This window comes from Grammomys surdaster, unplaced genomic scaffold, assembly GCF_004785775.1.
Source record: "Grammomys surdaster isolate TR1022 unplaced genomic scaffold, NIH_TR_1.0 363, whole genome shotgun sequence".
Lineage (NCBI taxonomy): Eukaryota > Metazoa > Chordata > Mammalia > Rodentia > Muridae > Grammomys > Grammomys surdaster.
The window spans coordinates 11,013,281-11,027,313 of NW_021604782.1; the positions used below are offsets into that span (position 1 = coordinate 11,013,281).

The 14,033-nt window shown below is 50.1% G+C and overlaps 1 protein-coding gene across 5 annotated transcripts in view; it reads right to left on the reverse strand.

The window, feature by feature from the left end:
* Whrn (whirlin) overlaps positions 1 to 14,033 on the reverse strand; it is an 85,739-nt gene that overhangs the window by 47,901 nt on the left and 23,805 nt on the right. For 4 of the 5 annotated variants that reach the window (XM_028779978.1, XM_028779977.1, XM_028779976.1 and 1 more), the window contains exons 2-3: positions 12,122 to 12,340; positions 1,702 to 1,827 (exon numbers count right to left, since the gene is read on the reverse strand). In XM_028779978.1, coding sequence (XP_028635811.1) covers positions 1,702 to 1,827; positions 12,122 to 12,340 — 345 coding nt within the window. Of the gene's footprint in view, positions 1 to 146; positions 458 to 1,701; positions 1,828 to 12,121; positions 12,341 to 14,033 lie in introns of those variants that run through there. The other variant, XM_028779980.1, reaches the window with a different exon arrangement.

Below are 14,033 nucleotides of genomic sequence, written 5' to 3' on the forward strand. Positions count from 1 at the left end.
GAGAGGGAGAGGGAGAGGGAGAGGGAGAGGGAGAGGGAGAGGGAGAGAGAGAGGGAGAGGGAGAGGGAGAGAGAGAGAGAGAGACTCAATGAGTTTCATTGGGAAGGGGGGGAGATTGAGAGACGCAGTGAGTTTCATTACACGTACAGGAGTAAAGATTTATTTACATATGCAATTTAGACAGTAGCTGCATCAAAACATTAGCTGCCTATAAATCCTTAGGGAGGGCTGGGACGGAGTCCTGTGATCCCTTCTCCATAATGTAATGTTGACTGAGGCTGCAACAAAGTCCCACAGACAGGACAGCTTAGGCACAGGCTATTGCTGACAGTTCTGGAGCTGGGTAACTCAACATCAAAATGCCAGTGGATTCTGTGCCTGTGAGGACCTCCTTGATGGTCACAGATGGCATCTTCTTATTTGGTTGGCTTTCTAGGGACTCCTCCTTACAAGGTCACTGATAACATAGCTGCTCTACCCTCACCATCTGGTCACTTTCCAAGGGCCCCACCTCCTGACCACAACAACGAGAAGCTGAGGATTTGGAGGTGTGAATTTTAGAGGGACACACACAGACTCTACCTGTGTTTACCACAATAACTAATGATGCTGTTAGTTTTCTTTTCTACAACTCTGTGGCAGGCATGTTCCTAACCAGAGATAAGGTGGCTCGGGCAGGCGGAGGAGGCTCCAAGCTCACAGTCATGAAGGAATGGAACGGAGCTGGGACACATGACACTGTCTTTCTCCATGGGAGCCAGAGCTCGTCCCAAACACTTTACCTCCCAAAGCCTATTTTTGTCCCATCTCCCGTGTGACAATCTATTTGCCATGCTAGAGTTTTGGGCCTGTGGGTCTTGAGATACGTGCGTGTGTGTGCGTGTGTGTGCGTGTGTGTGTGTGCACACATGCGCTCGAGTGTGCACGAACTGTATCCCATTTCTCCCCAGCATGTTTCAACCATCTACTTCTCTTGTCCCCAAAGCCTGGCTCAAATGTCACTTGGACCACTATCAGCACTCCACATCACTGTGGGCCCAACATCCATGGCTGCTCAAACACATGCTGTCATATGTCACAGCAATCTGGATCCTGGGCGTGACCTTGTGTGCAGGCTCTGGCTCTAGCACAAGTAAGTTGCCGGTTATCCCTATAGGGTGCTCAGTGGCCAGATTACAACCTGGGCTTTAGAGTTCAGTTAAGACTCTGTGGTCACCAGCCTTGTTCTGAGACCTTCCTTACACCACCTCACCCCACCAGGTAGGATGATATGATGCACGTGATCCGACTCTCAAGTGCAGGGCACACCGCTCTCTGCTGAGAATTATTTATGCCATTTCAGTAACTTCTGGTCTGGATTGGATGCTAGCCCTAAAGCTTCCTCCTACACTACACAGCCCTGCTCATAGCTGGCTTTCTCTCTCCTGCCCTCTGTACGTGTCATAACAAGCCCTGGGGTCAGGGCCATCACAGGCACCCAGTGTTTGCAAAACATCAGCCTCAAAAGAGCTGGGCTGGCCCCCGGCCTGGCACAGTGTGGGAGGCCACTGGGAGCATTAGAGATCCAGCAGCCAGCGCGGGATCCCCAGCAGCTCCAGACCTCAGCTGGGGCACCACCTGCTCTGCTGAAGTAAATCAGCTACAACGATCTTTCCCACCCACATCTCCACACATAGCAGACCACAGGCCACTACCCCTCACCTTGAGGCCGCTGCTTTCTGCTTCAGAGCCTGGGTCCACACCAGTGATGTAAATGCCAAGGCCGTACTCAGCTCCACCTCGAATCGTGAGGCCCAAGGACCGGCCGTCCCCCAGCACCAGGTTCACCTATAAGAAGAAGAGGCAAACACAGTAACTTGGAGGAAGCTAAGCCCTGGGTGGGGAAGGGCAGCCTACTACAAAACTCCTTCTAAGGCTTGAAAAATACTGGGTCCTAACCAACAAAGCAGTGCAGGGCAAGGCCTTATGGAAACCCCAGGGCCTGTCTCCTTCAGCCCTACCCTGCCATGTCCCTCTGTTCACCACACAAATGCAGGAAGAGCAAGGCACTACCTCCAAAGGCCCCTCAGCACTAACATCCCAAGTGCATTCAATGGTGAACACTACCATGCATCTTGGGGTGGCACTGGGCATCCACGTTATGCTTTAGCCAAAGGTGACTTCTTGTTTCAGGGCTCAGCTCACATGTTTATCCCTGTCTCTTCTCCACAAGATCAAGGTTGATTTTAGCTTGGGGACACTACCATTGGGGCCCAGAGGGACTCTATCTCCCTGGGGAGTCCCCCACCTCTCCAGGGTCTCCAACACAACCACTGTTCTGATAGGCCACAGTGCCGGCTCCATTCTACTCTATTCTGCACACTCAGGGCATGCTGACCCAGAACAGCCCTATGCTGGCACAGCAGGGGCTATGGGGGAGGTGCCTGGACACTACTCTGCTCAGGAGGGGATCACAGTGAGGTGGGATGGCTCAGAGACCTTCACGTTGCAGCAGGACCAGAACACAAGAAGCGGCCACACAGCCACAGAGAGACACAGGCTCAGACAGGGTGGGGACTTTCTGGAGAAAGTGCTGTCTCTGAGGAGCTGGAGACTGAACACATGGTTAGAGCTGTCATTGCCAGACATCAGAAACAGAAGCCTTGGCGGTGAGTCAGAGGGAACTCTTAGGGGAGGAGGGGCAAAGAAGAACAAGTAGCTCAGGCATACAAGGAATTATGGGAGAAGGGGCTAGGATAGCGCAAACCTAACCTAGAGACCCCTCCTCAATCAAGAGAAGACTCATAAAGACTCAAGGGACTCAAGAGAAGACAGCATAAATACCTATGGTGGAAAGTGGTGGACATGACCTTCAGGTATCATGGGGCAAGCTTCACTTAGCTCTTTTTTAATAATTTGTTTTTATGTTATGTGCATTGGTGTTTTGCCTGCATGTGTTTCTGTGTGAGGGTATCAGGTCCTCTGGAACTAGAGTTACAGACAGATGTGAGCTGCCATATGGGTGCTGGGAATTGAAACCTGGTCCTCTGGAAGAGCAGCCAGTGAGTGCTCTTAACCACTGGGCTAGCCCTTCAGTCCCAACTAGAAGCTGTTTTATTCTCCAAGGTCACTCAGTGAACAGTTACATTGTGTTCTGTCACAGCCACCAGGAAGAACCTTTTCCTCCACTCCAGCACCTCATTTAATTCAGCATCCACCTGGGCAGAGGTGGCAAAGGAGACAGAGCACGGCACACAAGTGTTCATCCCGGCACCAGCTGTGTGCCCGTGGGGCAGGCACTTAACCTTCACTGTGTCTCGGCCCCATTATCTGAACATGAGGGCAAAGCTGGTATCTGCCTACTTTATAAAGACCCAACATGGTGTCACACTTAGAGTTTAGTAAATGTCACAGGATGTGTTCAATAAATGATCTGCTGCTGGCTGGTTCCATTTTGCATGTGACAAAGCTCATGTAGGAAAAAAACCAACTGCTGACATCAGGCAATTATATGTGACTGTGGCCATGCCTGGTCCAGGTGCTGCCGCTGGAAACTGGCACTCTCTCTGCACCCTGTACCCCTGTTGCTCGGCAAGAGGGGTGGGGAAGGGCTCAACGGTGACCCTATGAGTGTCACAGCTGCTCAGAATAGCCTTCCTCAAGCCAGAGGGATACATGGGGCTAAAAAGGATCAGAAAAACAGACACGCTGTCCTGGATCCATGGCTCTGCAGACTCCCAGGCCAGACTCAGGAGCTGCGGTTCATACTTTAGGGTCTGCTCCACCACCCTGCTACAGGACTCATCTGAGGACTTAACCTAGGTCTGATGGCCACCCTGGTCCCAAGTCACATACAGGCTTGTGTATTTGTGAGGTGTCATGTGCTGGCTCCAGAGCCAGACTACTGAAGTTGATAACACTCAGTAGGCGTGCGAGTTTCACTCTCTGTGCCTCGGTTTATTTGCCGAGAAGGGGGGATGGGAAGAGCTGCACTGAAAGCTGAGTTGGTCTGTATGTGCACAGGGAGCAATCAGGCAACACGGACTGTGCTTATCTGCAGGAGGGCATCATAAGGCAAGCTACTGGCTAAGCTTCCAGAGCCGGGAACAATCAGGAATGATTTTCTTGAGAGGTGGTGATTGTGGCTGCCTCATGTGGTTCCTGGCACTGACCTTCCACTCAGACATGTACCCTGAGAACCCTGTGTCTGCCCAAGGTCTAAGCCAGGCATAGCCAGAGAACAGCATGACAAGGTCCCTGGAGATGCTCCTGATGGCATGAGGCAACTAAACAGAAAAGGGGGTGTGGGTTATGCGAGCCACCTGGGAAGGTGCATGAGATCCCCTGGGACAAGGGCTGGGGTGCTCATCTCTGAGGCCTCACCCCAAGTCCCTTCCTGGGGAACTGTCCTACCCAAAGCCACTCTCCCTAAGAGCTGCTCCCACCTAGAGACTAGTGGGGCCTGCTGTGACAGCCATGCAGTCTCCTCCTTCCTTGCCAGGCCTGTGTCTTCTCACAATCATTGGTGCCTTGGCACTGTGGAACAAATTGTCAAAGTAGAAGCTTGGGAGAAAAGCAGTTCTGAAAGTGGACAGTGTGGGCTGGGCGGGAAGACTGCCTTCCTTCTGAGGCTCTAGGGACTTCTTGCACCGCAGCTCAGTACCTTCCCATGGGCTCCTCTGCTTCCAGCAGGACACTGCCGTTCCTCTAACCCACACCCTCCTGTGCCTCTGAGCACACTGGTAACACTGGGCTGCCCATATAACCTAGGACAGTTCCCTATTTTAAGAGCCTTCACTGAGTCACCTCTGCAAAGTCTGTCTGCCACGCAAGGCCTGTAGGTTCCTGGAAGGACTAAAAGCAAAACAAAACAACTTTATGTGTCCTTAGACTGGGGCAGTATCCTATTACCCTAGTACCTTCTTATCAGGAATCCTCTTTCCACAGACCCTGGGCTGAGTAGTACTGACGCTTGGGAGCTCTGTCTCAGCAAAGCCCTGGGAAACACACCTGAGAGCTTTGTGAACTGCAGGGGAGGAGGAAAGTGACCATTGCATGGCACAGTATAGCCACTGGGTCATATAAAGACTCCATATGGCTGGAGTATGGTAGGGAACAGCAGAAGGCTGGGCTAGCCTGTGACAACAGAGTGCAAACAGGCTCAGGCTAGTATTTAGAGTGGACGGATAGAGAGAAGCCAGGTGAATTTCTAGCAATCCCATGAGATAGGATGGAGTACTGAGGTGGGCTTCAGGTATCAATAAGGTGAGGTTAGCTGGAGGCAGCAGGTAGCCTCAGCCTCAAGACTGCTCCTCGACAGGACAGGACCAGCCCATGTAATGTCCTCAGGTGAGGCACAGAGCCCCGAGTCTGTCCAGAGAACAAGGGTAGCATCCCCTGAAGTCAGCACCCTTCCCGCTGGCAGCTCCAAAGCTCTTTGCTTCCCTTGTCAGGGAATCTAGGTGGCCCTGAGTCAGCTTTAGCTAATTAATAGCTACCTGGTAGTGATTCTCAGAAAATGCATCCACTCTAAAATCAGAGAAGTAGAGGCAGAGAGAGCTCTGATTGCAGGAGCAATGGCTGCAGGATTGCAGCCATGAAGCAATATGCCTGAGGTAAAAGCCAACTGCAAGAGGAAAGAAATGCTCACCTGCTGGCTAAGCTGCCTACTAGGCTACCTGGCCAGTCCTGCTGAGTTGAGCAGTAAGTACCCTCATGTGTAAGTTCCTGTCATCCAGAGTGTCTGTTACCTACAGTTCAAAGCATTCTTGACTCAGTCCATCCCTCAGAGCTGTGGTGAGGACCAGGATTCTAAGCTCCTCCATCCCCCTCCACCCCTGCAGTCTATCCTCTAAGCGGCCTGAGCTGACAGCGGGCATCTGACATGCATCCAGCCCTCTTCTGCTCTAAGCTCTGCCATGGCTCTCTTCTCCTTAAAGAAGAATCTCCAGGCTCTGCAGACTGCCCTGGCTTTGGCCTCCATCCTCTCTTAACTTTAAAAATGCCCCTGGGAACCTTCTACCCACAGGATGGCAACACCCACCACCACTATCCTATGATCTCTTAACAAGGCCTCTTCTGCCCGTCTCTAAAGCCACCCTACTATATGTTAAACCCTTCTTGGGTTAACCTACCCCCTTATAATATGCCACACATCATTTGTTCCAATACCTCTGTAGGATGCCCGCACAATAGAGGGTCACCCTCCTGGATACGAGCCATCTTTGTTATTCACAGTGGTATCCCCAGTACCCAGGTTAGTTTGGGGCCCAACAGAGGTATTTGATCAATATTGTAAAAAGAACAAGATGAAAGGGACTTCATTCCTCCTTGGCCTTTGACAGCTATTGCTGTCGTTAAAATTAATTGCCATGTCCCCTGCATTGTGCTCTGAGCTCACGTGCATGGTTATTCTGGATACAGGCTGCAGGGATGGTCCTCAGGTCATGTACAAGGAAACTCGGGGTTGTTCACTTAGGTTGAAATGGCTTGTTCAAAGTCAGTGATAGAAAGTTCTAGAAGCAAGCTTCCACCTGGTGCTGGTGACCTGAAGCTGCTGCTCCTTTGGGACCAGGCTGGCACATCTTGCTTCTGGGTCTGTGAAGAGCTGTGAGCAGCTGCAGGCTCTAACTGCTCATCTCAGTGGGAGGCTGTAGTGTGGACCACAGTGGAGTGTCACAGATGCTGACCAAGACATTTGGTGTCAGCCCAATGCCTATAGCTGTGCAGAAGTCAGCTTCAAGGGCCAGGGCCAGGAGATGCAGAATGGTTAGAGATAAGTCTAAAAGCGGAATTGAGGTGGCTCAGCCAATCACCAGCAGCATGTCCTGGGGCAACGCACTCAACCCCTGCATGCCTCAGTGCACGCATCAATACTCAGGACACAGTCTGCAAGGACTGTATAGCTCTGGCCTTTGAGCCCAGCAATTCCACAACACCCCACTGAAATCCTGAAGCTGCAGCCATAGGATAAAACGCCACTTAGCAGGCTGTTGTCCATCAGCAGAAGGATGACCTCTCTCAAATAAAAACTGAGACAGAAATATGACATGTGTGGAGAACCCCAGACCCTGGGTCTGCTGGAGGTGAACCAAGGCTAAGCATCACACTTTTACACACAGAGCACAGGAACAGAGAGACCCCACTCAGCCTGCTCCCCAAGTCAGGGGAGAGATACCTAGCCCAGAAAAGGGTGTGCAAACCTCCTGCTCATTCCTTTTATCTACAGAGCCCCAGCAACATGCGCTGTCCCTCCCACCCAGATGTCTTCCTGCTCTGCCTTCCTCCTGTCCAGTCGCATTCCAAGCCAGGGCAACATATGACTGCCATTTTCACTGCAAACTGCTTCCAAGATGCAGTCATGCACAGTGCAGGAACTCTCTCACCCTGGCTGCATGCATGGGGAGAGCAGGGTGCGCTAGCCCTGCAGAGACAGAAACGTTCCTACAGGTCTGCTTCCAGTTCACCTTGACGACAACCAGCCACATCCCCATCGGCTACAGGACTCTTCTGGCTCATCCTTAGCCAATTTCTTTTTTTCCTTTAAAAGAGTCTGGTCCTTTTCACTTCCAGGACCTTGCCAAGGGTCTCTGCACACTTGTAATCTATTCATTTTATTTCCCATACAGTCTGTGTCCTGCATAAAAGCATGCTCGCACACTGGTTCTCCCAGCCGGCATCTCAGAACATGGCTGCACAACCAAACCAGCACTTAGGACCCGTCTTGTTCTCTCAGACTTCGCCTGCCACCATCACCTGTCCCTTCTGCCTGCTGCTCCCTCCCAAAGCCAGTCAGTCCCATACAGTCTCTTCTAGGAATCCTATCTCAATCCCTCCAGCAGGAGGGGAGCAAACCCTTCCTTATCCTTTTACGCACCTCTTGGAGTGTGTCAGAACAAGCCCTTCTCTTCTCCAGAGGTGTCCTAAGTGTGCCACCTCACAGTGGGGCGGAGGAACAGGCTGACAGCTAGACTGGAGGGCTTGGAAAGAGACAGACTGGCCTTGTTTAAACTCTGCTGTGTCCCAGCTGTGACCTCCAGCACTGTCATCACTCTGCTAAGGTGTCACATAAAGGTCTATGGTGGAGACAGATGAGGGAAAGGCTGACCTATGTTAGGGTGACTGATTGCTCACAAACAGAGAAGAGTCACTGTGTGCTGTGGAGGGAATAAAACAGCACAGCAGCTACGGAAAACGGTACAGCAGTTCCTTTAAAAGTTAAAAAAAAAAAAAAAAGCCATGTATGTGGTACACCTCTATAGTCCCAGAACTGGGAGGAAAAAGCCACAGCCTGGGCTACAGGAGATCCCATCCAACTCAGAGGCAGCAGGGATGGCACAGTGGATAAGGCACTTTCTGTGCAAGCATGAGGATCTGAGTGCTGAGAGCCAGCACCCATATAAAAAGCTGGGTGTGGTGGTGTGTGCCTGTAACCCCAGAGAAGGAAAGTGGCAGGGACAGGAGAATCCGGGAGACTTGCTGGCCGGTTAGCCTAAGAAAGACTCAGCTAAAACAGCAAACTCCAGATTCAGTGAGAGACATTGTCAGAGGTAGCCATCCCGATGTCAGCCTATGGCCTCCATGGGGGCATGCAAGGGTGGGGCTGGTTGGGAAGAGAAAAGAGACTGTGAAAGTGGGAGGGGCACAAGGGAGGGTAAGGGAGGTAACTATGATCAAAACACACCATGTACACATAGATAGGAAAATGGCAGTGTCTTAGTTAGGGTTTCTATTCTGATGAAACACCATGACCAAAAGGCAAGTTGGAGAAGAAAGAGTTTATTTTATTTGGCTTATACTTCCATAGTACTGCTTATTATCAAAGGAAGCCACGACAGGAATTCAAACAGGGCAGGAACCTAGAGGCAGGAGCTGAGGCAGAGGTCATAGAGGGGTGCTGCTTACTGGCTTGCCCCCCATGACTTCCTCACCCTGTTAAGAAAACCCAGGACCACAATGGGCTGGACCCTTCTCTATCTATCACTAAGAAAATGCCTCATGACTGGATCTTATGGAGGCATTTTCTCAATGAAAGGTTCCTTCCTTTCAGATGACTCTAGTTTGTGTGTCAAGTGACATAAGACCAGGCAGCACACATAGTGAAACCCATTAGTGTGTAGAATTAATATATGCTAATATAACATTTTTTAAACCTTATAACAGAAACAAAAATCAAGAACCCAGATATAGTGGTGCCCACCTATAATTCTAGTATTTAAGAGGTAAAGGTAGAGGGGCTGGAGGTGAAAGGTAGTGGTGGTGGAGCAAGGGTGAACATTTGTTCCACTTGCAGAGGACCTGGGTTTGGTTCCTAGCACCCACATGGAGGCTCACAACCATCTGTAACTCCAATTCTAGGGGATGCAATAACTTTTTCTGACCTCCACAGGCATCAGGCATGCACGTCATACACATACATACATGCAGGCAGAACACTCAGTCTTTGCTCTCTATCTAGTCTGAACGTGGCTGCAGCAGCCTCACAGGCATGCTGTTCTGTGAGCCACCCAGAGGAAAGCTAAGGCATCTTTAGTGGAGGCTTTTGAGATATGCCCCTTGTAGGCACAGTCCTGTCACCTGCACTCCAATCATTCCTGTCATGAACTGTTCCAGTGCTGTTCCAGACACTGAGGATGAATCAGGGCTCAAATCAGAATCTCACTACTGTGGAGCTTCCCCAAGGCTGTCACAGAGGAAGAACCCCAGGCTCAGACAGTTTATGCAACCTGTTCAAGGTTACACAACTCACAAGCAGCAGAACTAAGATTTGAATCATTCCTGCCACGCTGGTCTGGTCCCATTTAGCCGCCACGACAAGTTCAGCTGTATAACCTGTGAAAACTCCTCTGGACTGTCATGGGGCTAGATCCTGCTTCCTGTGGTATTTTCATTCTCCCTGGTCTTTCAGATGCACCTTCTACATTCTTATGTAAGCTACCCCATGATGCCCAGGGGCAACTTTATCTGATGCTCCCACCTCCATCCTCCTGCCCACCCAAAACCTCGAAGATACTGGTCTCAGTCCTATCGTAAGACCTTTGTGCATGTTGTCCTGATTTCTTGGGGATTCAGGTTCCAAAATGGTACTTGGCGTCTCCTTTGTCATTTTTTCAGAGAGGTGTCCAATTCCTGTCACTCTCCCTAGCCCTTCTTGGTATTTCATTTTTCTTCACCAGCTTTTAACCTGTCCATAGAATGAATAACTATGTCCTCCAAATTGCAGTGTATAGAAAACTAACCTCCAAATTCATATGCTAATGGTATTTGGAAAGCAGGCCTTGGCCAGTAACCCACCTGGGTGGGTCTTCTATGACTCTGTGGCATTGGTGGCTTTATGAGATGAGGGAGAGAGACCTGAGCAGACTCTGTGTCACCATGCAGTAGTTTAGCACCATGGCCCCCATCAAGTGCGGGTACAACACTCTGGGACTTCCTGCCTTCCAGCCTCCAGCCAAGTGACTCTCATGTCCTTATAAACTACCCAGCCAGTGGCACTTTTATTGCCATAGCCAAAATCGGGACAAAGAGACAGATCTTCCTTATCTTGCTTTCTGGGATCTTATCCTCAGGCTCAGATTCTGGTGATATTTACCCTACAGGTGGCCTCAAGGACTCAGGAAGGTACCCTGAACAATGCTCAAGCCACAGGAATTCAGGACCAGCCAAAATTATAGCCATTTCAGCTCTGAACTCAGGTTCTGCCCAGGACAGCAGCTTTTGCAAACAATAAAACAAGTTCTCTGCCCAACACTGCAAAGCTGGCCTTGACTGTAACCCAGGTGGCTGATAACACCCCTCAAGGTGGCCTAAAGTGGGCATCCTTGGTGGGGAGGCAGGAGGACCTGCCTGCTGGCTGCCATCCTGTGCACACCAACCAGCCTCCTAGACACCATCACCTTCCCACAAGCCACTGCAATCTCCCTGAATCCCTCATACTGATGTTTGAGCAAAAAACACAAACCACATTAAGTAAATGTTATGGTCCTACTGACAGAAAAAAAGAGAGCTGAGAGTGAGTCTCTGGAGGACAGAGCTTAGCCCCAAGCAAAAAGGTATGTGGTCTCCTAGCTGTAAGGATCAAGATCCTAAAACATCGGAGATGTTGGCAGGGCAGGAGTGACAGTTATTCTTTGTCTCAGAAGCACACATGTGCACAATGCAAACAGAACCCAGACAGGGTCAGAAGGCCCTCAATCATGTTCCTCATTCTTTCCAGTAGGAAACAGCTCACTTTCTGACAGGAGAAGGAAGAGGATGAGGAAGAGGTGGAGGATGGTTCTCTAGGGGACATTTAATGATGCCTGGCCTCCTTTAGGTTACAGAACCCCATGATGTCTTGAGCACCTACCCTTCTCCCACCAGCTACAGTCCTAGTGGTCCTATCAGCTAAGGTTTAAGGCATCCTGTTAACCAAAAAGGTACCCCTTCCCTGAAAAAGAAGTCTGGAGGGGAAGTAGATGGAGTCACTGTGGTGTGGATTCTTCTGCAGATGCACCCTGAGTTTCTCAGCTCCACTTCTGGGACTGCGCACACCCCTTTACTACACCCTCAAATTACAGAGTTAGTCGAGTTGGTCTCTGCTGTTGACAGCCCAAGACCCCCACCATCCAAGGGTCTTCCAGGATCATGATCTGTGCATAGTCCATGCCTCAATCTGGACCCCTACAGAATTTAATGTGTACAAAGTTCACATGTAAAGGCACACCCTGTGCTTTCTCTCTTCCCGTTCTGGGTGCTAAAACAGGGGCAGACTACAGTCCAGGTTCAATTACCAGAAGGGACTACATGCTAGGAGCTGGTGGATGGTGGAGATCCACAGCCCAGAATAAGCCCTAGAGTAGAGCTGTATACCAGACCAAAAGGACCCCTCCATTCTGCTGTGGGAGAAAGACTGATATTAAGTCAGTCTTCATACTAGTCTGTGACAGCAGCTTATCCTAAAAGGCAACACACACCTTATGAGTCACAGGAGGAAGCCAGGAAGACCAAATTTGAGGGACTCAAAAGAAGCAACAGAGCCCAGTCACAGAGGCCCGCCCTTCCTTCAGCCTTGAGGGAGCCCCTGGGTGTACAAGGAGCTCAGAAATCCAAGGCACCCCAAGTCTCCAAGTCTTTACCCATTCACAGCCTGGCTAGATCTCACCTTTTTCTCATCTCCGCTCTGCAGGAGGTGTAGGGCACTCCTTCGGTCATCTTCATGCTGTCTCAGAGTGCTGCCATGGGGCTGAGGCAGGCTTGAGGGAGGGGATGTGCTTCGACCTTGTGGGTCCACCCAGGTGTAGATGTGGTTGGTGACATAGCCCCCTGGGATACGCCCAGCTGAGTATACAGACAGCACCAGCTTCTTGGAGCCCTTGAGAGCCTGAAGAGAGGGGTACACATGGTCAGAAAGAAGAAGGCACCTGCTATCAAGAATCCACACATTTGGGAGGACCCTATGCTTAGTCTCATCTTCCCTGCCTCCAGCTCTTAGTGTTCCCATGTACAAATGGAGCACCTGTCCCATCCCATTTCAGGTGATCCAAGTACAAAGTACATCATCTCTCAAGATACCTCACAGATGGGTGAGCAGGGCAGGCCTGAGGCTGCTATCCTTATTAGGTTTCAGTGCAGCGCTGGCCCTACTCTGGTGTTGAAGGCCGTGGTTTTGAAGTGTATCACATGTAGTTCAGTCTTTTACACTCCTTGTACATACCGTGTGCTTACGGTGAAATCCTGCTCCTCTTCTGCAGTCTGGAAGGTGGGGACCACAGAGTGCCTATGTGATTGACCCCCGATAAACCAGAGTATCACACACGGCACAGTTTGAGTCTGGGAGAATGGAGTGTGCCCTAGGTGACTCACTGAGAACTCCCAGAAGCTTGGGCTTCCTCTGAACTGCACTAGGAACATTCGTATCTAACTAAATATGAGCCATGGAGTTCAAGGACAGTCGGCCCTCCCACCCACAGTTTCACTTCCACAGGTTGAACCTGTGCATGTGTGTACACGTGCACACGCACGCACAAATGTGCACATATCTGGGGAAGGGCTGGGGTATAGCTTAGTAGTAAAAAGCACTTATCATGTAAGTATGAGATTAAAGCCCAAGAACTCTGAAGTCAGGCTGACACGGCAGCCTCCCGTAATCCTAGCAGCTGGAATTATAGGAACAGGATCCCCAGGGCAAGCTAGCTACTTAAACTAGCTAATCCACAAGCTCTGGAAAGAGTTGAGAGAGATTGTCTCAACAATTAAAATGGAAGGTCATTGAGGATGACATCAAACACCAAATTTGGGCCTCTACATGAATGCATATATATGTGTGCATACATATTTAAGGATTTTTTTAAAGTCTGCATCTGCCCTGAACATACACAGACTGTTTCCTATCAGTGTTCCCTTAAATAGTACAGCACAGCAGCTACTTGTGTAGTGCTTACACTGCATCAGGTATAAGTCCGCTGCAGATGATTTAAACTCACAGAGGATATGCTACATCACTTTAGTGCTTCATCACATGTATTTACTGTGTTTGTGTGTATACATGTGTGTACTGTGGCACATGTGTGGGGGTCAGACAGCGACTTGTATGAGTTGGTTTTCTACGTCCACCATGTGGGCCCTAAGGAATCAGGCTCAGGTTGCCAGGTTGGGAGGCAAGCTCCTTCACCTACTGAGCCATCTCACTGGATATTTTACAAGAGGGTCACGAGCATCAATGCATTCTGGTGTCAAGTTGCATTATGTGTTCTGACGCTAAGATTCTAAGGGACAGGAATACATGCTGAACACATGTGAGAAATGCTAGCTGAACTAGAACCTGAACCTGCATGACAGTGGTCTTAGGACTCCAGTGAACTACTAGATACAAGTCAAAAACACAACACTGAGAACAGCTTAGCATTTACAAAAGACCTGCATGTGGCAAGCACTCCACCCCATATCTGACACGTACAATCTCTGAGGAATCATATTATTGGTAAAGAAACACACACCCTACCCCCAAACCCCAAAGCCCTAAACTGAGCTCAGAGTAACAGGAAGCCAGCCATTTGGAGGTTGCATAAGAGAAG